Below are 25,826 nucleotides of genomic sequence, written 5' to 3' on the forward strand. Positions count from 1 at the left end.
ATCCTCCTGCACTTCAGGTTCTGCTAGACGTAGGGGGGGACACCCTTTTGATGCATAGAATTTAGACTCATTACCCACATATGATAGAATCAACAAAACAGACAAACCATTCCACAGGCTCACCCAGTTTAGAAACACACTACAGATTGGCTAAATCTGTATAAACCATAAATGAAAACAAAGCTTGGAATGAAAAGAACACAAACCCCTAAACATAATGGGAAATAGATTTGTCTTTGATTTGTATAAATCTGAAAAACTATCCCCAAATCTGTTAGATCAGTGCCTTGTTCATTGGGCAATAGAGTCACACAAAGAATTGCAAAAGTGTATCCTTGTCACAAATTGGTTTTCCTTAAACAATATTCCTGCATTAACACCTTATACTAACACATTACTCAATTCTATTCATAGAATCATTAGATCTGGGACACATTCCATTTATTCATGACTAGTTACAGAGTTTAAAACCTTCATTGAAGGATACCTATAGACAATCACACAATCTCCTTGAAATTGACAAATTTCATCCTCCTCAAGGATTGAATTCATAATAATGGGAATAGATACACAGAGACAATAATGTGGGAAATTTACTCATGCCTGACACAAGTAGATCTGCAACTAGAAAACATCTCCAAGACTACAATGTAATCTCTGTACCCTGAAAAGACCAAATAATTTTACAAATTTGGGTCAAGAAGTTTAGAGCTGGAAGCCATGAAAACTGGAGCACTTCCTCCCAGAATTCTGGAACCCTTACAATTAAGAAGAATTGAGAATAAGAAGAGGAGGGAAAGATCAAATCTACAACCGAAATTGCCAAGTGTCTCTTTTTCCAACTGAATTCACTTCCTTCATGTTTCCCGTGGATAATACTCCCAAAATATACAAAATTTATTCAAACTAACTTCCTTATTGGATTCCTTATCCCGAGAGATTTCCGGTGATATATGATACTTGGCATTTCAGGCAAAAATGCACCTCTGAGTGAATTTATTCTTCATGTGTGCACAATCATTTCAATTTTTCAATTTTTTATATACTTTGATTTTTGGCCTGATTTTGCCCTAACACCCTGCCATGTGGTAGCCTCTGATTCGTCGATAGGATCCACTAGGTGCCACCTCAAATGACACTTTATCCCTCCGCCACATGTCCACTACCAGGCTACTTGCTCATCACCACATCATTGCCACGTGTCTACCACCTGTGCGCCACGCCACTGCCATGTCATTGGGACCTGTGAGCTAGACCTCCACCTGGAAGTGCCACTTGTCTTTCACCATTTCGTGATGGCTAATGAGCTTGCAAATTTCCTTCCTAAATCCACGCGCACCGTCAGATCATCTGGAACCTGCAGAGTCTTCAACATTGTTTTTTCGCACATGTTTTTTTGCTATTTCGTAGACCTTAACTAGCGAGCATCTTTCCTTCACGAAGTCGTGTCGACTGTCGATCTTCTCAGAACCTGCTCACCCGTTAATCTGCCCTTTGTTTGCAAAATTAGTCCGCCTCGAGAATCATGCCTGTGTGGTGTTCAGATGTCATCATTTGTCATCGTCCTTGGTCACCTCAGGAAGCACAGCCATGTGTGTGGGGTCCACCTTGGGCGCCCATCAGCACCATTCATCAAAAGCCTCTTGAGGCTTTGACATTATGACTGAGTGTGGCTTTGCTTATAAATATTGAAAACTTCGCTCCCACCACCAATGTGGGATATATGCATTTTCCTGAGAATGCATTTCTGAAGGTTTTTTCCTGAGTTTTAATGGTGTTTTCTGCATTTGCTTGGAAGTTTTCACACCCGAATACCATTCCCACATAGGAGGATTATTGGTATAGTCACGTGGAGCTGTCATTGGCATTTGCTTGCTGTTTGCATCTACTAAAATATTTCAACTTGCCTCTCCTCCACCATACCACATAGAGGATCAATTGCTTGGAGTTTAATGCTTTATGAATTGTATTTGCAGAATGGGGGGTTTATCTCCTAGTATTACACCTACCAATTCTCATTTGCTTAAAGTTTTTGCTACTGCTGAACATTGCCCATTCTGCCACAATTTCTTGCTGTTTGCATTTGCTATGGAGGTTTCCACATTGTCTCCTTCAAACTCCTTCTACCATGTAGGATGTTAGCTTCAGGCTTGGGAGAATTCACATGGAGGGAGAGCTGGCCTCAAGCCTGTCGATTACATTGGCTTTAAACATTTTAAAAACTTTTCATTTTACTTCCATGACATAGGGGGGAATTTGCAAGTCTAACACCTGTAGATTGCATTGCAATTCATTTAAACATTTCTGCTACCTTTTAAATGCCATTGCCACCATTTCTAACCTTGCTTGGGAGAGGTAAAACACATGCCACGAGACTTGCATGGAGGTTTCATGTGGGGGAGGAGGGAGCTATCTACTCTACATGCATTTGTTGTTTACTTTGAATGCCCTTTACCTATGCACGCAGAGAGGAGGCCAACAAAGGTCACGTTGGAGCATTTGCAAAACACAAGCCAATTTCCATTTGCTGTTTGAAGTTCATTGCCTTTGCTTAATCCTTAACTTCATTCTTTCACCATGCTATGACAGAGAGCTACTAGTTTTACACCTGCTATAGTGTGCATTCGCTGATTAGTTTCATTTGCCCATTCTTGAATGCATCACTGTCATAGACATCTCTGGTTGTCAGGGCCCTCTTATGAACTTTAGTCTGCAAACTTTGTATCATGTCATTGACCTCTTATCTTTAATATTGGTCGATTGTATTTCATAGTAGCTACTCTAAGACTTTATTCACTTGTTATAAGAATGTTCTTACACAGTGGTCTCAATGACTGGTTGTCTTGAAGGGCTGCACTGTTATTCATGCTTAATGTAAAGCAATTTATTTTTAAGACATGATCTCCTTCATTTGAGCTACATTGTTAAACCTTGAATTCACAGTGTCTTTAACCTTGAATCTTCAATGGCTTCTACCCATATGAACTTCACTTGATTGTGACTTGTGAATTGCATCATTATTTGAATATTCTGAAATTCCCCCAGTAAACAAAAATCGCCAATAAAATCAATGTACAGGCATGAGCCAGGTCGGGCCCTAAAGTGGGTCTGACTAAAAAAAAAATCATTTTCATTCAACTAGCCTTTGAAATGACTTAGAAACCTCAATAATACCTCTGGAAACGATCGGCACCATTTTCAGATCACCAGACTGAGTTTTGCAACTTTCAGGCACTTACACCAAATTTTCGCATTTAATCGTGAAGACATATTTTCAAACCTGTCAAAACACCTTTTTGGATCTCACCATCTGATAGGCGTGTACTCTGATATACAAGCATGAACTCTACCAAATGGTTTTCCAAGATGAATCCCGAGTGAAGAGATATTAATTGCTGAAAATGACCAACTGGCTTTGTCGATACTGCGGACCTGATGAAGTCAATGTTTGGCAACACATGATGCCTTACTTAAAAATATCAAATGACCTCCGTAGACCCTCAAATTTGAAAATAGGGTACCTTGAAGTACATATCAAAACTTAGAATTCTCAGTTCGACCAAAAGTCTAACTGGGTGCAAATGGTGCGCTCATGAAAATGGCTACATTAATTGATGCGGCAACAAAAGTACGGATCACTGAAACAGATGTCTGAAAAGACCCTTTTGAAAACCAATGAAATGAATTGGAAGAGGCTTGAAATTTTAAACATGACTCATCATTTATACCAACAATATCCTAGAACAAACATTCTAGCATAACACTCACTGAGGCAACTTTTACAGTTATGCGAAACAGGGCCTCGACTAGGTGTTGAAACAGGGACTTGTCAAACCATACAAATTGCAAACAGTTCGAGCTTGGTAAATTGAGAAAATGGATACATGAAGACATGAAATTTTGTATGCTGACTCACATTTATACATATAATTCAATCCATTTTGTAATTCTTTATGAAGATCAACAAGGCAAAAGATGTTAACACCCATAGTAGGCTACTCAATAAAATTTGCATTTGTGCCTAAAATGCACTTTCAGCTCACCCCTCGAAATGGGTACCTGATAAACTTATCCAAATTAAATTCTGAAAGTTGCACATCACTTCATAGTCCAAATGAAATGTGCAGGACACAATTCCCAAGCCTTACCCCTTGAAAATCAACTAGCTCTATTTTGCCCTCTTTCTAACTAGGCCACCTGAATGAGATTAGGTGCCTTTCTGAAAATGCAATATCAAAATTTCAAAATGGGACTCAAAACTTGACTCAATTTTAATGAGTCCCAATAGTGGCTCTGAATGGGGATGGTTGATTGCAAGATCAACACAAGAATCCAGATATCTATGGTTAAGAAGACCACCCAAAACGGATCACTCTCTTCTGCTCTCAAAAATAGGGCTTCCTTATTCTACCCAAACAACAAGGCACTTTATTGAAAACCACAAAACTGAAGCAAAGCAACTATACAATACATACAAACATACTCACAACTGATCATAAACTGCTCCAAACAACTTTAGCATTTACCTCTATCAAAAATCTGATTTTCATCACTTGACAGCATGATCCAAACAAAGGAACCTTTCAATAACAACTGAGCATAATCCTTATACTCAACCTCTTTTGTCTCATTACTGTAACAACTAGTGTGCATACCTCTTGTCTGATTCTAAACTTTGTAATCACACACTATCTCAACAAAAGTAAAACCATGAGACAACTCACTATAGAGGCCTTCCCACAAGCTGCAATACACTTCACTATCCCAATCGATTCTACTATTTGCAAAGGCATCATCATGCTAAACTTGAAAAATAAAGCATTCAATCTCAACATTATAATTCCCATTAACACATGCCTTATTACCATTTAAATTCATAAAATGAGGGACATTACTAGCCAATTGATGCAAACAAGGAACATAAATGTTACAATTTGGATGTGATACTTCACTATGCTGATGACACTCCATACGATCCTTGTTTATCAAACTCAACACCTCTGCATTCTCAATATCCCATTCATGGAAAATAATGCATACCTCTGGCTGAAGCAAATCCTCAGCTAAATCTTCTTCATTCAAACTTATATCCACCCGAAAAACTTCTATTTGTGGTCTGAAGAATTCATCACACAACCCATGCCTCTTATCTTCATCATGAAGTAAAATTTGACAACACATGCTACTGCTATTCAAAATTTCATCAGCACTAAAAACTTTTTCAAAACAAGGGAAAACTTCAGCATTTTCATCAATGAAAACAGCACCATGAACATTTATATTAGAGACAAAGAATTCCATATCCATTTCAAGCATACTATCAAAATTCACATTCTTTTCATGGTACTTCTAATTCTGAAAGCATTCAAACAGTGGTTCATTTAAATCTGAAACTAGAACATTATCAGCACTTTCACTTATGTTCTTATCTTCAAAGACACTTTCATTTTCATATTTCTGATTGAGGTATATAATTTGGTCTCCTCCTATATCATCTTCACAAAATGAATAATAAGAATTCTCATAACCATCATCAGTTGCATAACTGGTATTCATTGGCTCATCATAAGGAAGTGATTAACTTGTGCCAAGCTCATTCCCATTCTGAAACTGATCTTCATTGTTCCTCTATATACATTGAAGGTGCTGGGAATAGAACTCAGTGTCCTCATACTCAACAGCACCACTCCGTTCTTAAACACATTCATCACTAGGTATACTTGTATTGAAAACACTATCAACATCATTCACAATTTCATTTTCAGATTTATCTGACTTAAACAAAATCTGATTTTCATCATATTGCACATTTTCACTTACATAATCAACAACATTTGGTGATCCTTCAGTATTTGGTATTGCAACATTAAACACATCAGCAGTATGTAAAGACCAATGGTCATCACCATCATTGTTTTCATTTTCATTATCCTTGAGAGATACATAATTAACTTTAGAGTTTGCAGTCACATAATCAGCATAACCGGCATACAAATCAAATGGTACATATTACTTATATATGTCTATCTCTATATCAACATTATCACAACAATTCCCACTGATCATTCCATCATTACTGTGAGAGACAACCGGAATTAATAGTAGATATTCTTGACTCTCATCTAAAATTGAATCATATGCATCAGCAAAACAACTTGGAACTACCGAGCGTAACATATTCGGACAAGGAATGATTTGATCAGTTTCAATTGGTATTTCACCATTGGAGGCGCTTTGACAAAAAACAACAAAAGACACAAACCTCTTGGAGATCCCAAATTTAAAATTATTTTTGATGTCCCTAGCTGTGTTAAAAGCTTCATACAAGGTTTTGGGTTCTTTGTTTCTCAATAAGAAACCCATCTTCTCATCAAATGCACTCATATAAACATCTAGACATACTTTATCATCAAGTTTATACTTTCTAGAAATTTTAGAAAAAGCTTGTGAAAATCTGATATTAAATGTTGGTACCAATTCATCTTCCCTGATTTGTATATATGTGAACTCTTTTAGCAAATCACAATCATTCACTTTTTCATCAAATTGCTCTATGAAATATGAAATCAATTCCTCCCATGAGGAAAAACAATGTATTGGCAAAAAGGAAAACCAATCCCTTGCATCCTCTTTCAATGAATGTACGAATAACTTCATGCACACATCCTCGTGGCAAATTTCAAACTCTCCCATCAAATCTGAAAATCTCTTCAAATGTTGACAAGCTGATTCTAATTTCCTTCCACTAAATATGGGCACATATTTTCTAATTTCTATGGGTATGGGATTTGGGTAACCTAGAATATCTCTGAAATTTAGAGCAACATAGTACTTCATACTGAAACCTTTCCTATTACATGGTTGTGACATTTCACTAGGCATGGCTCTATGTGGAAATACACAAGGCTGAAAAACTTCACTACTCATTTTCCTTCTTACTTCCACAAATGATTATATAACCTTGGATGAATAATGAAACACTTCAAGCACATATCACTATTCAAATCTATTCATAACATTGCTTGACACAAAGCTTTCTTCAAATTTGCATACTACAATAGAATATATATGCTGGAACTTCAACAAAATAGATATGAAAATAAGTTTGTAATTCCTTTTTCCCTCTTTACTAGTGTTGTTCACTTAATGGGAAAACTATTTTACTCATTCAAATTTTTAGAACAAACATCTTGCATTGAAACTTCTAAAAATACCTGGGTGTTTGTAGCTGTAAACTCTTGTACATCTGAAGATTAATTTCAACTTTCAGCACTGTCTTTTATCACAAAGTCGCCACCTCTTGCATAGAGGACATTTTGAACAGTACAATGCCATTTAATGCATATTCAAATTCTTTATTGTCTCCTTCAATCTCACTACAACCAACACTCTTCCAGGATATTTAACATATAGATATGGGAAAAACAACACCAAATCTATGTTTCTCTTTATAATGCACTTTCTTATCAAGCTTTTATGATGAAGAATTCATGTCTAAGCCTACAACTAATTTAATCATCTTCATCTCAATGTGATTTATCAAATCATCCACTAATCCCTCAACCATAAAAGACATCTACTCTATGCAATCTCAATGGACTGACTAACAAGATGAAATTTTGCAAATTTCTATTCAGCTTCCCCAGCAGAGTCACCATTTTTGTTGGTCACCAAAACTGGTTAACCCAAGTACACATACAACTGATCTATGAGAAAACCAATCTCAATCAATGAAAACACTTTAGGACTTGGACAACATAGCATAGGATCCTAATGATCCTCCTGAACTTCAGTTTTTGCTAGACCTAGGGGGGGACACCCTTTTGATGCATATAATTTAGACTCATTACCCACATATGATAGCATCAACAAAGCAGACAAACCATTCCACAAGCTCACCCAATTTAGAAGCACACTATAGATTGGCTAAATCTATATAAACCATAAATGAAAACAAAGCTTGGAATGAAAAGAACACAAACCCCTAAACATAAAGGGAAATAGATTTGTCTTTGATTTGTATAAATCTGAAAACTATCCCCAAATCTACAAGTCCAGTGCCTTGTTCATTGGGCAACAGAGTCACACAAATAATTGCAAAAGTGTATCCTAGTCACAAATTGGTTTTCCTTAAACAATATTCCTGCATTAACACCTTATACTAATGCATTACTCAATTCCATTCACAGAATTATCAGATCTGGGACACATTCCATTTATTCATGACTGATTACAGAGTTTAAAACCTTCATTGAAGGATACCTATAGACAATCACACAATCTCCTTGAAATTGACAAATTTCATCATTCTTAAGGATTCAATTCATAATAATGGGAAAACATACACACAGACAATAATTTGGGAAATTTAATCATGCCTGACACAAGTAGATCTGCAACTAGAAAACATCTCCAAGACTGCAATGTAATCTCTATACCCTGAAAGAAACCAAAGAATTTTACAAATTTGGGTCAAGAAGTTCAGAGCTGGAAGCCATGAAAACTAGAGCACTTCCTCCTAGAATTCTGGAACCCTTACAATTAAGAAGAATTGAGAATAAGAAGAGGAGGGAAAGATCAGATCTGCAACTGAAATGCCAAGTGTCTCTTTTTCCAACTGAATTCACTTCCTTCATCTTTCCCATGGAAAATTCTTTCAAAATATCCAGAAAAATTTAAAACTAACTCTCTGACTGGATTTCTTATCCCGAGATCTTTCCGGTGATATATGATACTTGGCATTTCGTGAAAAAATGGACCTCTGAGAGAATTAATTCTTCTTGTGTGCACAATCATTTAAATTTTTCAATTTTTTATATAGTTTGCACTATACAATTTAACTTGATTTTAACTTTGATTTTTTGCCTGATTTTGCCCTGACACCCTGCCATGCGGTAGCCTCTGATTCATCGATAGGATCCACTAGGTGCCACCTTGGATGACACTTCATCACTCCGCTACATGTCCGCCACCAGGCTGCTTGTTCATCACCATGTCATCGCCATGTGTATGTCACCTATGCACCACGTCACTGCCATGTCACTAGGTCCCACGAGCTGGACCTCCACCTTGACCTACCACCTGTCTTTCACCATTTCATGATGGCTAATGAGATTGCATCTTTCCTTTGCAAATCCACGCGCACCATCGGATCATCTGGAACCTGCAGGGTCTTTAACTTTGGTTTTTCATACATGTTTTTTCACTAATTCGCAGACCTTAACTGGCGAGCATCTTTCCTTCATGAAGTCGCGCTGACTATCGATTTTCTCAGAACCTTCTCACTGGTTAATCTACCCTTTGTTTGCAAAATTCGCCCGCCTCAGGAATCATGCCTGCATGGGGTCCACATGTCGCCATTTGTCATCCTCCTTGTCTGCCTCGAGAAGTGTGCCCATGCACGTGGGGTCCGCCTTGGGCACCCATCAGCACCATTCATCAAAAGCCTCTTGAGGCTTTGACAGTATGAATGAGTTTGGCTTTGCTTATAAATATTGAAAACATTGCTCCCACCACTAATGTGGGATATATGCATTTTCCTGAGAATGCATTTTTGAAGATTTTTTCCGGAGTGTTAATGGTGTTTTCTACATTTGCTTGGAAGTTTTAACACCCAAACACCATTCCCACATAGGAGGATTACTGATATAGTCACGTGGAGCTGCCATTGGCGTTTGCTTGTTGTTTGCATCTGCTAAAATATTTCAACTTGCCTCTCCTCCACGATACCACACAGAGGATCAATTGCTTGGAGTTTAATGCTTTATGAATTGTATTTGCAGAATGGGGGGTTTATCTCCTGGTATTATACCTACCAATTGTCATTTTCTTAAAATTTTTGCTACTGCTGAACATTGCCCATTCTGCCATAATTTCCTGCTATTTGCATTTGCTATGGACGTTTCCATATTGTCTCCTTCAAACTCCTTCTACCACGTAGGACATTGGCTTCAGGCTTGGGAGACTTCACGTGGAGGGAGAGCTAGCCTCAAGCCTACTAATTACATTGGCTTTAAACATTTTAAAAACTTTTCATTTTACTTCCATGACATAGGGGGGAATTTGCAAGTCTAACACCTGCAGATTGCGTTGCAATTCATTTAAAAATTTCTGCTGCCTTTTAAATGCCATTGCCACCATTTCCAACCTTGCTTGGCAGAGGGAAAACACATGCCATGAGACTTGCATGGAGGTTTCATGTGGGGGAGGAGGGAGCTATCTTCTCTACATGCATTTTTTGTTTACTTTGAATGCCCTTTAGTTATGCATACAGAGAGGAGGCCAACAAAGGTCACGTTGGAGCATTTGCAATACACATGCCAATTTCCATTTGTTGTTTGAAGTTCATTTCCTTTGCTGAATCCTTAACTTTAGTCTTTCACCATGCCATGATAGAGAGCTACTGGTTTTACACTTGCCATAGTGTGCATTCGCTAATTAGTTTCATTTGCCCATTCTTGAATGCATCACTGTCATAGACATCTCTAGCTGTCATGGCCCTCTTATGAACTTTAGTCTGCAAACTTTGTATCATGTCATTGACCTCTTATCTTTAATATTGGTCAATTGTATTTCACTGTATCTGGTCTAAGACTTTATTCACTTGTTATAAGAATGTTCTTACACAGTGGTCTTAATGACTGGTTGTCTCGGAGGGCTACACTGTTATTCATGCTTAATGTAAAGCAATGTATTTTTAAGACATGATCTCCTTCATTTGAGCTACATTGTTAAACCTCGAATTCACAGTATCTTTAACGTTGAATCTTCAATGGCTGCTACCCATATGAACTTCACTTGATTGTGACTTGTGAATTGTATCATTATTTGAATATTCTAAAATTCCCCCAGTAAACAAAAATCGCCAATAAAATCAATGTACAAGCATGAGCCAGGTTGGGCCCCAAAGTGGGTCCGACTAAAAAAAAAATTGTTTTCATTCAAATGACCTTTGAAATGACTTACGGACCTCAAACATACCTCTAGAAACGATTGGCACCATTTTCGGATCACCAGACTGAGTTTTGCAACTTTCAGGCACTTACGCCACATTTTCGCATTTAGTCGCGAAGATGTAATTTTCAAACCTGTCAAAACACCTTTCTGGATCTTGCCATCTAATAGGCATGTACTCTAATATAGAAGCATGAACTCTACCAAATGGTTTTCCAAGAAGAATCCCAAGCAAAGAGACATTAATTGTTGAAATTGACCAACTGGCTTTGTCGATACTGCGGACCTGATGAAGTCAATGTTTGGCAACACATGATGCCTTTCTTAAAAATATCAAACAACCTTCGTAGACCCTAAAATTTTAAAAAAAGGTACCTTGAAGTACATATCAAAACTTAGAATTCTCAGTTTGACCAAAAGTCTGACTGGGTGCAAATGGCGCGCTCATGAAAATGGCTACTTTAACTGATGCGGCAACAAAAGTACGGATCATTGAAACAGATGGCTCAATAGACCCTTTTGAAAACCGATCAAACGGATTGGTAGAGGATTGAAATTTTAAATATGACTCATCATTTATACCAACAATAGCCTGGAACAAACATTCTGGCATAACACTCACTGAGGAAACCTTTACACTTATGCAAAACAGGGACTTGTCAAACCATACAAACTACAAACAATTCGAGCTTGGTAAATTGAGAAAATGGATTCATGAAGACTTGAAATTTTGCATGCTGACTCACATTTATACATACAATTCAATCCATTATTAAATTCTTCATGAAGATTAACAAGGCAAAAGATGTAAGCACCCAAAGTAGGCTACTCAATAAAATTTGCATTTGTGCCTAAAATGCACTTTCAGCTCACTCCTTGAAATGGGTACCTGATAAACTTGTCCAAATTGAATTCTGAAAGTTTCACATCACTTTATAGGCCAAATGAAATGTGTAAGACACAATTCCCAAGCCTTACCCCTTGAAAATCAACTAGTTCTATTTTTCCCTCTTTCTAACTAGGCCACCTGAATGAGATTAGGTGCCTTTCTGAAAATGCAATATCAAAATTTTGAAGTGGGCCTCAAAACTTGACTCAATTTTAATGAGTCCCAACAGGTCATAAATAAAGATTGATTATACTTGGACAAACAAAAAAAAATTGCATTTAATCATTATAGGTGCATTCATTTCAGAATCATTTAAAACATTATCCATTTCATTTAGTTGCATTTCAAAAATTGCATTAGGTTGCATTCAAATAAGTGCATTTTATTCATCATATAGTGTATCATCATTATAGTTTGCATTATAATTTCATTTAAGATCATTTAGTTGCATCTTTGCACTTAGATTCATAATCATTATAAACATTACATATATAAAAATACAAAAACATTCCAGATAGATCATTGCATTTGCATCATTTAAGATAGTGATCATAATCATTGCATCCATATCATCATCACATAGAATAACATGTATAAAGAAAAATCATCCATATAATCATTGTGTCCATAAAATCAAAGCATATAAATCATCATTATCAAATAGAATAGCATGCATATAAATCATCGTCATCATATAGAGTCCATGTCTGCATATAGATCATCATAAAACAATAAAATTCCAAGTATACAATGATATCAGATAAACAATACAAATGGCTCATCAAATACAAATCAAGTCATGGCTATCATGTACCACTACCACCTGACTCTGTCTGTCTCTATGGTTGTGGGCAAGAAGATCCTCCAGATGTGTGCCACCCATGATCACCACTCCTCTTAGGAGGTCCCAAGACCCCACCACTGCTAGTATCCATCAACACGGTGGTATGATAACTACCCGCTCTCTAGATCTCTATAACTGCCTCCTCATATCATTGTCACCAGTAGGAAGTCTCCTTCCCAGCCCGAAATAATGCTCTAATAGTGTCAGCCGAGAGAGTACCTGATCCAACCTGCTGAATGTGATCAAGAAGGCCCTAAGTATCCTGTTGTCACCTAACAGCTCTAACCCTCTCAGTCATAAAAGTCTACACTTGTACTCAAAGCTGCTCAATCTGTGCTCTTAGACTATCAATGGTATCCTGCCCTAGCACATCATGCTCTGGTGCATCCTACTCTGGCATATTATGCTCTGGTGCATCTTGCTCTGCTAAATCCTACTGTGGTGCATGAACCCCAATCCCCTCCTCACCACCAACCTGTCCAACTACTGGAATCTTGATTCTAGTAACTCTCTAAACCCATCATCTAATCAAGGGAACATGATCCTCAGGATCCTCATCATCTCCACCATGCTCTGCAATAACCCTAGGATCTAGCCGAATCTAACCAAAATCAATACCTCTCCGACAATCCCCATCTAGTCCAGTCACTCTGTGGTGCAGAGGCACAAGACTAAAATTAATCATTTCCTCTTCAATGAATTTCATTTTTTTGTTTCAAGGTGTTGTAAGGGATCTTAGAATCCCATGTTCATGTTTAGTTTTGATAATAAAGTCCTCATAGTCCATTTTTGTAAGGCCTAGTGGCCTAGGGTGCTTTATAAACCCTATGGTCAACTATGGTCAAAAGGACTTAGGATGTGTGGATTTAGTGATTCAAGTGTATTTTGGTCTGATTAGGTCCAAAATAATATGTTTAGGCTCCTAGGTCTATGTTTGAAGATAGTTTGTTGGCAAAATACAAAATTGTCAAAAATTGACAAAATGTTGTCAATATTGGTGAACAACTTTTTGAAAAGTTGTTAAAATCAGTTCTTAACATTCACAAACACCTGATTTCAGTTGGAACATGTTGGGATGGCTATATAATTCCTCAAAAAACCAATTTGGAGGGTTGTTGGGCAGATATTGTGAAAGTTGATAATTTGAAGCAATAAAAATTATGTATTTTCCTGCACATTTGCTGTTATTTCAGTTGGTACAGGCTTGTATGATATAAAAACTGGAAAATTCTTCCATGGTGAGTTAGAGGGGTGAAATACCATTTTTTGAGTCCAACTAGAGTATTGGAAGTGGAGAAATAAGCGAGATATTGAAGTTTTAGTGAAGACAGCCCGTGAAAGGGCATAAACCTAGGGTTTCACTTTTCTTTTCCCTTTTCTTCCATTTTAACCATGGAAAAAATCCAAAACTTGGTTGGATGGAAGATTTGGGACTATAATTTAAGATTTTCTTTTTTTCAGACCTAGAGGAAGTGTTTGGAAAGAGGATGAATTAAAAGAAGCCAGGCATCTCTTTGTGGCTGGCAATGCAAAAGTGGTAAAAAGACACTACATACCCCATAACTCTTGGTGAATTGTAAACCAGTGAATAAAACCTTGGAATTGGTATTATTTTGGATTCCCATAAATTCTCAAAGTCATACTTTTCTAACATGGTGTGTAAAAATGGTACTTCCTTCATTAAGTGCTTGAAATAGTCCTTGTTGTCATCATTGAGGGTTTGGTAGAAATGTGGTTTCTTGAAGCCTTCAAGACCTTTCCTTTTGGAAAAGGTGCTATCTAGGGGAGTGTAATTGAGGTGTGCAATAAAATCTAGGTTTCCTTTGGAGATTTTGTGTTGTAAACCAAAAATTTGTTTTTGGAGACTAGTGCGCCTAGAGAGCCAAATTGGGCTTGGATACCTTGGGGACTTGGAGGAGAAAACCAAAGGGTGGATCTAGATATTCTATGATACATTAGACCTATCAAACCTGTACAAGACCTTGGGAAGCATATAAATCTGATTTGGAGGGGTGCGAGCCATTTGAACACTTTTTGAGCATTTTGCCTATGGGGTTGTTAATCCATAATTGGTGACTTTTGTGAAATGTCTCAATTGGGGGTTATGGGGAAGGAAAAATATGTGTTGAGATGTTAGATTTGTTCTTGTAAGGTGTGAGGTCTAGTTGGGAGAGCCTCTTTTCCAAAGGGGCAGTGTTGCCTATTGAGCAAGTGAGCAATTTGGGCTTTTCCAAGTTGTGTAGACCATACCTCTACATCAATTGGTATCAGAGCAAGTGTGATCCTTAGGAGAAGGATTGTTTTAGTTTAGCCATGTCAGGGGAAGAAGAAGAGAGTAAGTTGTCCTCAAGTATGACTAATGCATAGATAGTGAAGTTTTTGAAGGATCAAAACTTGGTTACAAGATTGATTCCTTGCAGAAGGAGGTTGATAGACTTAATGGGGAACTTCGTAAGAAAAGTGGTGGAAACTCTGATGTTGTTGAAGAGGGGAGTGATGAGGAACCCCTTGAGTAGGATGAAGAAGAAGAAGTGCCTGCTGATCAGAGACTACTTGTGAAGACCCTGAAGGCCATGGAGAGAAGGACCATGGACGTTAGGTTGGACCTACCTTCCTATGATGGAAACTTGAATCCAGATGCTGCTGTGGATTGGATTGATGCCCTCACAAGCTTCTTTGAATGTGAAGACATACCTAAAAGTTAGAGAGTTAAGATTGCTAAGTCTAAGTTGAAGGGACCAGCCCTTACATGGTGGAATTTCACTCAAGATGATAGGGTGAAGGAGAAGAAGAATCCAGTGACCACTTGGAAGAAGATGGTTGTATTGATCAAGGATGCATATGTACTTGATGATTATGAAGTCCAACTTCATAAGAGGAGAATAAGTTTGAGACAAAAGGAGATGAGTGTCTCAAATTATACTCAAGAGTTCCATAAATTGGTGATGAAGTCCAAGGTAGTGGAGCCTGAATGTGTGAAGCTTGCAAGATATTTGCAAGGGTTGAGAATTACCATTCAAGATGAACTCAATCTAAGCAGCCCTCCCACAGTCCAAAAATGCTTTCAACTTGCTTTGAAGGTTGAGGAGAAACTCAAGAGGAAGAGTGATCAAGGTGGAAGAGGGAGAGGGCAAAAAGACTTTGGAAATAGGGGCAGAAATATGTCTCAAGGAAGAGGACAAGGTTCCAAAGACCTTAGTGAATCAAGTCAAGGAAATGAACAAGGGGAAGGCAGCTCTTGAGGATCTTTCAGACGAAAGAGAGGTAGCTTTAGAGGAAGAAGTGGTGGAAGAGGCCTAGAAGGCATCAAGTGCTATAGGTGTCATCAAATGGGACATGTTGCATCCAAGTGTCCTGAGAAGGCAAACAAGCAAGGTGAAAGGAGAGGAAATTTGGTGAGAGATGAGGACACCCATAGTGTTCACTCTCATGGATCCTTTGTACAACCTAAGAAAGGATAAATCATGATGATGAGGAAGACCTTGATAACAACACCAAGTCCACCAGAGCCACACCAAAGGAAAGCACTATTCAGGACTACTTGTAGAAGTGGTGACAAAGTGTGTAGTGTGGTGATTGATTCAAGTTCTACTGATAATTTTCTGTCCATTGAGGCAGTAGAGAAACTGAAATTGAAGAGGATTAAGCATCCAAGACCCTATAAGGTATCATGGCTTACAAAGGGGCAACAAACCATCATTGAAGAACAAGCATAGGTGGAGTTTTCTATTGGCAAGTACAAGGACAAGGTACTTTGTGACATTGTACCCATGGATGCATTCCATTTGCTGCTTGGAAGGCCATGGCAATATGACATGAAGTCAAGGCATGATGGAGAGAAGAACACATACACCATCTGGTATAAAGGTGAGAAGGTAACTTTACTACCCCTACCTGATAATGGTGAAGAAGCAAAAGACTCTAAAATCATGTTTGTACGTGAGAAAGAGTTTTTAGAATGCTTGAAAGAGGAGGATACTCCTTGTTATGCTTTGGTTGTGTTGCCAAAATAGAAAGAAAAGAAGGTGCACAAAAAGAAGGAAGAATCTAGGAGGGTAGGACCAAAGGAGGTGGCTTATTTGCTTGAGACCTACAAAGACATTGTAACCAAGGAGTTACTTGATTCCTTACCTCCTATTAGAGAGATTAGCCATAACATTGATCTGATTCCAGGGGCTACACTTCCCAATAAGGTTTCCTATAAGTTAACACCCCAATAGAATGAGGAAATGGCAAGACAAATCCAAGAACTCTTAGATAAGGGTTTGATTTCTAAAAGTATGAGTCCATGTGTTGTTCCAGCCATGCTAGGACCTAAGAAAGAAGGTATATGGAGGTTATTTATGGACTCAAGGGCCATTAACAAGATCACTATCAGGTATAGGTTCCCTATGCTTAGGATTGAGGACTTGTTGGATCATCTAGGGGATGCAAGGTGGTATTCAAAGGTGGATTTGAAGAGTGGATACCATCAGATCAAAATAAGGGCTAGAGATGAATGGAAGACAACATTCAAGACTAATGAAGGCCTCTATGAATGGAGGGTTATGCCCTTTGGTTTGTCCAATGCACCTAGTATATTCATGAGACTCATGAATGAGGTCTTGAAACCTTTTCTTGGTAAATTTGTCATTGTTTACTTGAATGATATTCTCATATTCTGTAAGAATAGAGATGAACATGTGCAGCATTTGAATTTGGTCCTTAAAAGATTGCAAGAGGCTAAGCTCCTAATCAATATAGACAAGTGTCTTTTCATGCAGGAAGAGTTGGTGTATCTTGGTTTCATTGTTTCAGGTGGAAGTGTCAAAATGGATCCTAAGAAGGTGGAGAGCATCTTGAATTGGCCTTCTCCAAGGTCAATGACTGAGGTTAGAATCTTCCATGGCTTGGCTTCCTTCTACAGGAAGTTTATAAGAGGATTTAGTCAAGTGTGTGCACCTATCCTAGATACAATCAAGGGAGGACAAAAGTGCAAGTTTGCGTGGACCAAGGAGGTGGAGGAGGATTTTCAAAGTCTCAAACAAAAGGTAGCAAAGTAGCCTATACTTGCTTTTCTAGATTTTCAAAAGGTTTTTACTATTGAATATGATGCATCTAATGTTGCAATAGGGGTTGTTTTGAGTCAAGAGGGTAGGCCCATTGCATTCTTTAGTGAGAAACTTAATGAGGCAAAGAGAAAGTATTCCTCATATGATTTGGAAATGTATGCACTTGTAAAAGCTTTGAAAAAGTGGAGGCATTACCTCCTTCCAAAAGAGTTTATTGTTTTTACAGACAATCGGGCACTTAGCTTCTTGAACATCCAGGAGAAGTTGAGTCACAAGCACATGAAGTGGGTGGAATCTATCCAAGCATATACCTTTACCATAAAACACAAAAAGGGAGTTGCAAACAAGGTGGCAGATGCCTTGAGTAGAAGATCCTTGACAGTGCAAGAGGTGAAGTTACAGAGTGTGGGGATTGACTCCTTGAAAGGTATGTATGAAGGTGATGAAGACTTTCATGAAATCTACAAAGTTTGTTCTGATTTTTCAGAGGCTTACCATGTTGAATATGCTGATTACTTGATCCAAGATGGTTTTTTGTTCAAAGGACATCAATTGTGCATTCCTAGGTGTTCTGTGAGAGATAACATTGTGAAAGAAAAGCATTGTGGAAGCATGAGTGGACATTTTGGTTTGGATAAAACTCTTGAGCAGGTAAGAAGACATTATTATTGGCCTAAAATGTAGGTTGATGTGAGAAGATTTGTAGAGACTTGCAGCATTTGTCAAAAGGCTAAGGGTACTTCCACCAATGTTGGTTTGTATCAACCATTACCCATACCTACAAGGCCTTGGGAAAGTTGTAGTATGGATTTTGTAATGGGGCTGCCTAGGACTCAAAAAGGATTTGATAGCATCTTTGTTGTTGTTGAAAGGTTCAGTAAGATGGCACATTTCTTGCCATGTAAGAGCACAAGTGATGCAACTTATGTAGCCAATTTATTTTTCAAGGAAATTGTGAGAATTCATGGACTTCCACTAACAATTGTGTCTGACCATAGTTGACCTAAAAATTTTGACCTAGAAGCCTAAACATATTATTTTGGACCTAATTAGACCAGAATACACTTGAATCACTAAATCCACACATCCTAAGTCCTTTTGACCATAGTTGACCATAGGGTTTATAAAGTACCCTAGGCCACTAGGCCTTACAAAAATGGACTATGAGGACTTTATTATCAAAACTAAACATGAACATGGGATTCTAAGATCCCTTATAACACCTTGAAACAAAAACATGAAATTCATTGAAGAGGAAATGATTAATTTTATTCTTGTGCCCTTGCACCACTCTGCCTCCTGTCAATGACAACCCTCTCGGTGATCTCATACCTACCCTACCATGCTCCCTCCCAATTCATCCAACATCTCTCCCACCCATAAGACGTGCTCTCTTAATCCTACCAACCGATCCAAATGGTCCTCCATGGACTCTCAGTCGACCTCCCCTCTGTCCAGGTCTCCTACCACCACCACCTCCATCCCCACCCTCATCTCCACCTCCCCCAACCTCATGAGAAGCTCTAAGCTCGTGTCTCCATCTCTATCTCCTAACAATCAGATCATCTAAATCATCATCACCATCTCCTAAACTAGAAGGAGGATCTACTCGATTAGTAATGCAAGGAAATGGATGAGCTAATATGTATTGAGCATAATCTGTAGTAACCCTAGGATCAAGAATGTGCAATCTCATATCATAGGCCACTCTCGGAGTAGCAACAAACTCTACATGAGCAATCTCAAATGACAAAGAAGTTCCCCAATCTCACCTATTTCTGTACCATCGAGCATATATTGTCACACTAGTAAGCATAGGCTGAATGATACCAAATTGTCTCATAATGCGACTAATCAACTGTCGCTCAACAATATAAGGAGTCCGACCAATGAGATATCTACTCTACATGATAAATGGTAAGGTCTGTGCATCATCCATCCATGGCTCACAATCAACATATGCTCCAAGTAATGCTATCCAATGAATCAAGCACCCAACACCAATACTCCATCTTACCCAGCTTATGCTGAGTAAGGATACCTACATAGAAATACACATATGGCTACCTCTCTACATGAACTCTGTGATGGATAGGTTGCATAATAGCAATGTGATCCCAACACTAGATCTGCAATAAAGTGCATCCTGTAGACAAAATCGTAGTCTCATCATACACCACTTGATGCAGATCGTGATATAAATGAGACAACATACAAACACCCCAAGCATATTGAGTACAATGATGCATCATACTCAGGAGAACCTCCCCCCATCCAACGGAAAAACCTCATGATCTCCTATCAAGACATATAAATCCTCCAATCAGACTAGCAAGAATAATGGGAAGAGCCTCGTAATACATCACCATATCAACCCATCAAATCTCTCCTCTACCAATTCTCTCATCAGTAAACATGACTATGCAAGCCTCTGTCCCAATCCAATCCTAAAAATCATACTGCACTAGCTCGCCAGTCACTAGGATGTGCAGAATCCTGTAGACATCTTCAAGAGTCATGCTAATCTCACCCATAGGTAGGTGGAAAGTGTTATGCTCACTGTGCCATCTCCCATAGGTAGGTGGAAAGTGTTATGCTCACTGTGCCATCTCTCAGCTAACACTGTCAACAATCCTCTATTATGCGTAATCTCAGGCATATATAGCAAATGGCATAATCCACAGGCATCTATATATCTAATCTCAACTTGTGTCAACTCTGGAACTAAATGACGCACTGCTGGTAATTTCTCCCGACACTGGAGAACATCAAGTTTCTCCTATTTTATCAAGAGAAATAAATCAATCATCAAATCATTATCTATCTATCAAATCAAACTGAAGCAATCTATGCTATCTATCTATCAAATCAAACTGAAGAAATCTATGCTATTTATCTATCAAATCAAAGTGAAGCAACTTACACTATCAAATCATTTTAAAACCTATCAATCATGGTTTTCTATCAACCACTGAGTTCAAACAAAACTCTGCTAAGTTCTTGCATCAAAAATTGATTTCTTAGAGCTACTCTATCAATCTACCAAATCTATTGATCAACAATCTATCAAATATATTGATCAACAATCAATCAAATCTATTGATCAATCAAATCAATCAATCACGTAATCACAACAATCTTATCAATCAATACAAAAATCAAAGCTATATATCAATCTATCAAGCACAAATCCCTCAATCAAGTCCCTATTGCATCATCAATGCATATTAAACATGTTAAATCTAATCATCAAAGTGATTTTTAGCCTTTGCACTTATCAAAAACATCAAATCTGAGCAAAAGTGCTATTCTATTGAGCATTTGCACTAAACTACAACAAATCCACTAAATATAAAGGCATTTGTACTAAACTAGTGCATATGCGCTATCCTTTTGAACAAATGCGATAAATATACAAGCATATGTGCAAACCCATGCAAAAGTGCTACCTTATTAAGCAAAAGCGCTAACAAACGAAACATTTGCGCTATCCTACACATAAGAGCTAACATTCTTAACATATGAGCTAACAGAAAGAGCATATGCACTAATCTATGCATTTGTGCTAATCCTAATTGCATTTGTGCTAAAAAATATTGCAAAAGTGCTAACCTAACACCGAAAAAATCACAAAAAAATTGAAAATTCAAAAAACGAGTGAAAAACATGAAAAGTTGCTCGAAAACTTGAAAACAAAGCTCAGGATAAGTTACATACCGGATACCCATACTCAATAGGTCATTGATATCACCGCACACGCTCAAATCAATGGTTCTCCACAGGAATCACCATTTCACCACCTCAACAATAATATTTTCTCCACAAGATGACAAAGATAACAATGAAATTAAAATTAGCCTTGGTTAATTTTATATTTACTATTTGAAGAGTAATTAATTTCAATGGGGCAATTTAATTTATTTTTTCCAAATGAATTTAATTGACTAAATTTTTATCAATTATCATGAGATCAATCATTCAAACAAGAATTTTTGACAATTTCACAATCAATCTCTTAAGGGGGCACACAATGAGGATTTTTATCTCTATTAGGTGCATTATCGAGACTTGATTTAATCTTTGAAACAATGTTGTCTTCACATCATTTCAAAGAGGGGCAAAATGTATACACATAAAAATTGGCTATGAGCAATTAAATAAATACTTTATATTTATTTAATAATTATTCTTCTATTAAATAGATAATTTGAAAAGATTAATTTATTTAATTCATTTTTGTGTCTTTCTATTAATTAATATTTTTTAATTAATTCATCTATCCTATTCTTCTAATTAATTAAATATCTAATATTTAATTATCTCCTCCAATCAATTAAATATCTGATATTTAATGGTTATTCTCCTATCCTATAGTCTCAATTATTAAATAATTCTCAAAATTATTTAATCCCTTTTCCAACTCACCTTCCATCTCCACTTCATCTTCCCTTTGCCAACTCATCAAACATGTGGCTAAGGAAATTAATATTTCTTAAATATTAATTCATCATTTATCTCCAACTTCCAAACTTAATGAATGTTGTGTACGTACACATATTTCATAACCATTTCCTATATTCTCTCCAACACCCTCTACATATTAGGAAGGACTTGAGTCCACTTGTCCTATCATGCCTAAATTTCCTCCAACCATCCCTAGATTCCCTCAGTCAACAACCCAGTCAAGGTGAGATGAGTGAAACTTGTCTTCTCCTTCCCCCTTTCTCTCAACCTTCACCTTTTCTCACAGCCATTCAAATCTGCAAATCTGATCAGGACCGTTGATCTAAGCCACATCATCTAATCCTCTCAAAGTCTATAAAATCAAGAGCTTTAGTTGAGAGAGAGTTATTCTTCAAATCAATCATATGCATCCATGATTTTTTGAAGAAAATAGAAAATAGCAAATAGCAAATAATATTATTTAGCATAATCATGTAGTATTTGCATATCATAGTATCAGTTAACTACAAGTTATCAATCCATTCTTCATATGCCATCCTGGAAGCCATCAGTGCATTGTCTGAGAGCACACCATCTGCAACCAAGAACAGTGGAGTTAGGACACAATGAGACATAAGCCATGAAAGTAATATTAATATTTTATTTCATATATATTTCATGCAGTTTCATTGGTTGAGTTTGGATTTCCTGTAGTATTTCCATTTGTATTTTGTGAAACTAACTTATTGCAGGTAACATTCCGAGGATGAAATTCAAGTCAACACAAAATGTGTTAGGATTCCGAAAGATACTGAGAGGGGGGGGGGAGGTGAATCAGTATCTGACCGGTATAATAATTTTCTTAACTTATAGCATGAAAAGCATATAAAAACTATGTACCAATAAACCAAAAATAATGCAGTAAATAAGAGCAATAACCACAACATAAGAGACACATCATAACACAATATTTTTAATGAGTAAACCCAATGTGGGAAAAACCTCAATGGGATTTTTGACCCACAATATTTGCTGACTGGCCAATAAGAGAATATTACTATTTACAATAGGGGCCTGCAAATGCAGGAAGGCCAAGTTCCTAGAGTTCACTGCTCAATTACAAAAGGAAGTCACACTGACTTACAAAATGGATTATACAAATCCAATGTCTTGTACTACTTTAGATCAGCATCTACTATGCTAGATTTAGTACCAGTTTAAGCTCTGCAATATACATAAACCCTTATCCAATATCTGCCTTACAATTCACATATTAGGTCTGTATTAATCCTTCATCTTCTATCATTTCCTAAATGATCTACAATGATCTCATACATATATGAGTCATGTTACAATCCACCAAGTCATCCTACAAAATATTTTATAATTAAATACAAAATATATTTAAACAAAATTCTTGTCAGCCATGGTGTCAGTGATCAATCTTTTTGGTGTCGGTGATCTGTGTGTTGGTGTTGAGTCTACCAGTGTCGGTGTCTGCCGGTATCATAGGATTGCAAGGTTGCCATCAATGACAATACCTTCAATCACCTACACTTTCTCATTGGAGTGTGAATTTTCTAACAATCTCCCCCTTTGGCATTGATGGCAACACTCATGAGAAAAATCCAAAAGTGTCCAAAAATGTTGTCCAAAAAGAATCTTCCAAAATTGTCTTACCAAAATAGTGTTGTCAAAAATGTATGCTCCCCCTGAGCTGATGATGTCTTTGTCTCAATCATTTTTCTCATCTCACTACTCCCCCTTTGACATCAATGACAAAGGTTGTCATTCACTATTAGTGGAGTGTGGTTCCTACCTAGATCCTTGTAACCGGTGGGTTACAATCTAAAAAAGGTTTGCCAAAACCAAATTTAAACTGTCATTGAATCTTTTGCTATCTGTTAGTGCTGCTTGTGTTCTCTAAACTGTACCGGCGAGTATGTGCATTTTCTCTTCTAGTGTCTTTAGGTCCTTGAACAAGTTCCTCTGAGATCTCTTTGCTCAAAGAGATGAGGTAGTGAAATTTGGGACTAAGTTTGCATTTTAAGTTCTTTGCCTTATCCTTTATCTTTTCTTTGTCTTTTTCCAACTTCTCAATTTTCTCTTCAAGATCTGTAATGTTCTTATCAATTTCCAAAAATGAATCTGATGATCCTATTAAATTGTCAGCAATATTGTTAATGTCTTCTTGAGCTTTGCTGATCTCTAAATCTATGTTCTTTGTCAAAATATTAGTTTGCAAGTATCTCTGTATAGTTTCTTGAAATCCAAAATTGTTTCTCCTAGTATAGGTAATAAGGTTTCTATTTTCTCCTTATTCTTCTTCACTAATTCCTCAAAGAATTTGCATTTCTCCTTAATCATTCTCTCTCTGAATGTCTCCTCATTTATTCGATCAACTGTCAAAATGTTACCGGTGATGTATTTAGACAATGTGTCTAGTTGACCCAAAGAATCTTTATTATCCACAATGCACTTGGGTGCTATCAATTTAACAATAGGAATAGTGTCATCAATAGCCTTATAGGCTTGTGCATTACATTCAGTGATCTTCTTAATAGAATCCAATAATACCTCTATCATGTTCATTGGTCTGAATTCTGTCATTGAAGCACCAGATTTTTGCCCAACTGTCTTCACAATTTCCATGCTATTCATTGTAGTAGTAACTTTTCTTGTCTCGACCTCTGGTAGGTTAGTTTGTGTTTGCATTTCTATTAGAAAAGGTTTAGGCTTTTTAGCTATTGCTAGTGGCATTGTCTCTGTTTGAATCTCAGCTTGTTTCTCAACCTGTGTCTCAACCTTTTTCTCAACCTGTTGGTGTTCCTGTTTCTGTTCCAGTGCCTCAGAGAATTTCTCTGAGCTCTCAACTACCGGTTTCTTAGATGTAGTTTTTGTATGCATTGTCAGTTTCTCTGTATTCACCTCTGATTGTTTTTTAGTTTCATTTATCGGTGCTTCAGATGGTTTCTGAATGGTGTCCTCTGCTGATTTCTCTAACTGAGTAGGTTTTTCTGTGCTTATATTTATAGTATCACTAACTCCAACCTCAATATCTGCAGCCGGTGGCTCAGTAGCCATATCTTTCTTCTTGTCCTCAGTGGTCCCTTTATCTACCACAATATTCACCTCTTGTGTATCTATATTCATGGTATACAAAACTTCAGACTTAGGATTTGTATCCTCCAAAGGAGTCTCCATACTCTCTATAGCCAGTTGTGTGTCAACTGATTCTATCAGTGGAGTATCAAAAAGAGGTGGGGGTAAGTTATCAGTTATTTTTAGGTTCAGAGGTCCACCTTCCTTACCTTTCTCGTTATCACTGTCCTTTTGATATACTCTGATAGTCTTGGGTCTTTTGAGTTCTTCCTGTTTCTCCTTTTCAACAAAGAATATTTCTCATTGGTTTGCAGTCTCTTCTGAAATTTCATTCATTCTTCTTGCCATCAGTGCTACATGTTAGTGACCGATTGAGAATACTGTCCGGCTGGCTTCACTGATTAATTGATCTATTTCTTTAGGTGAGTTCACTGGGTGAACTACAAGTAATTTCTCTATTTTTATTTTCTTATCCAGTTCAACAATAGCTACCCTTCTAGCTTCAAGTCTTCTGTAGAGATCAATGGGTATTTCATCAACAATT

General features: G+C 37.3%; 1 protein-coding gene across 1 annotated transcript in view; it reads right to left on the reverse strand.

The window, feature by feature from the left end:
- LOC131031127 (uncharacterized) overlaps nt 1–25,264 on the reverse strand; it is a 59,252-nt gene extending 33,988 nt beyond the window's left edge. The window contains exon 1 of the mRNA XM_057962165.2: nt 24,974–25,264. Within this exon, the coding sequence (XP_057818148.2) occupies nt 24,974–25,264 (291 nt within the window). The remainder of the gene's footprint in view (nt 1–24,973) is intronic.
- Between the last annotated feature and the right edge of the window lie 562 nt (nt 25,265–25,826).

Source organism: Cryptomeria japonica, chromosome 7, assembly GCF_030272615.1.
Source record: "Cryptomeria japonica chromosome 7, Sugi_1.0, whole genome shotgun sequence".
Lineage (NCBI taxonomy): Eukaryota > Viridiplantae > Streptophyta > Pinopsida > Cupressales > Cupressaceae > Cryptomeria > Cryptomeria japonica.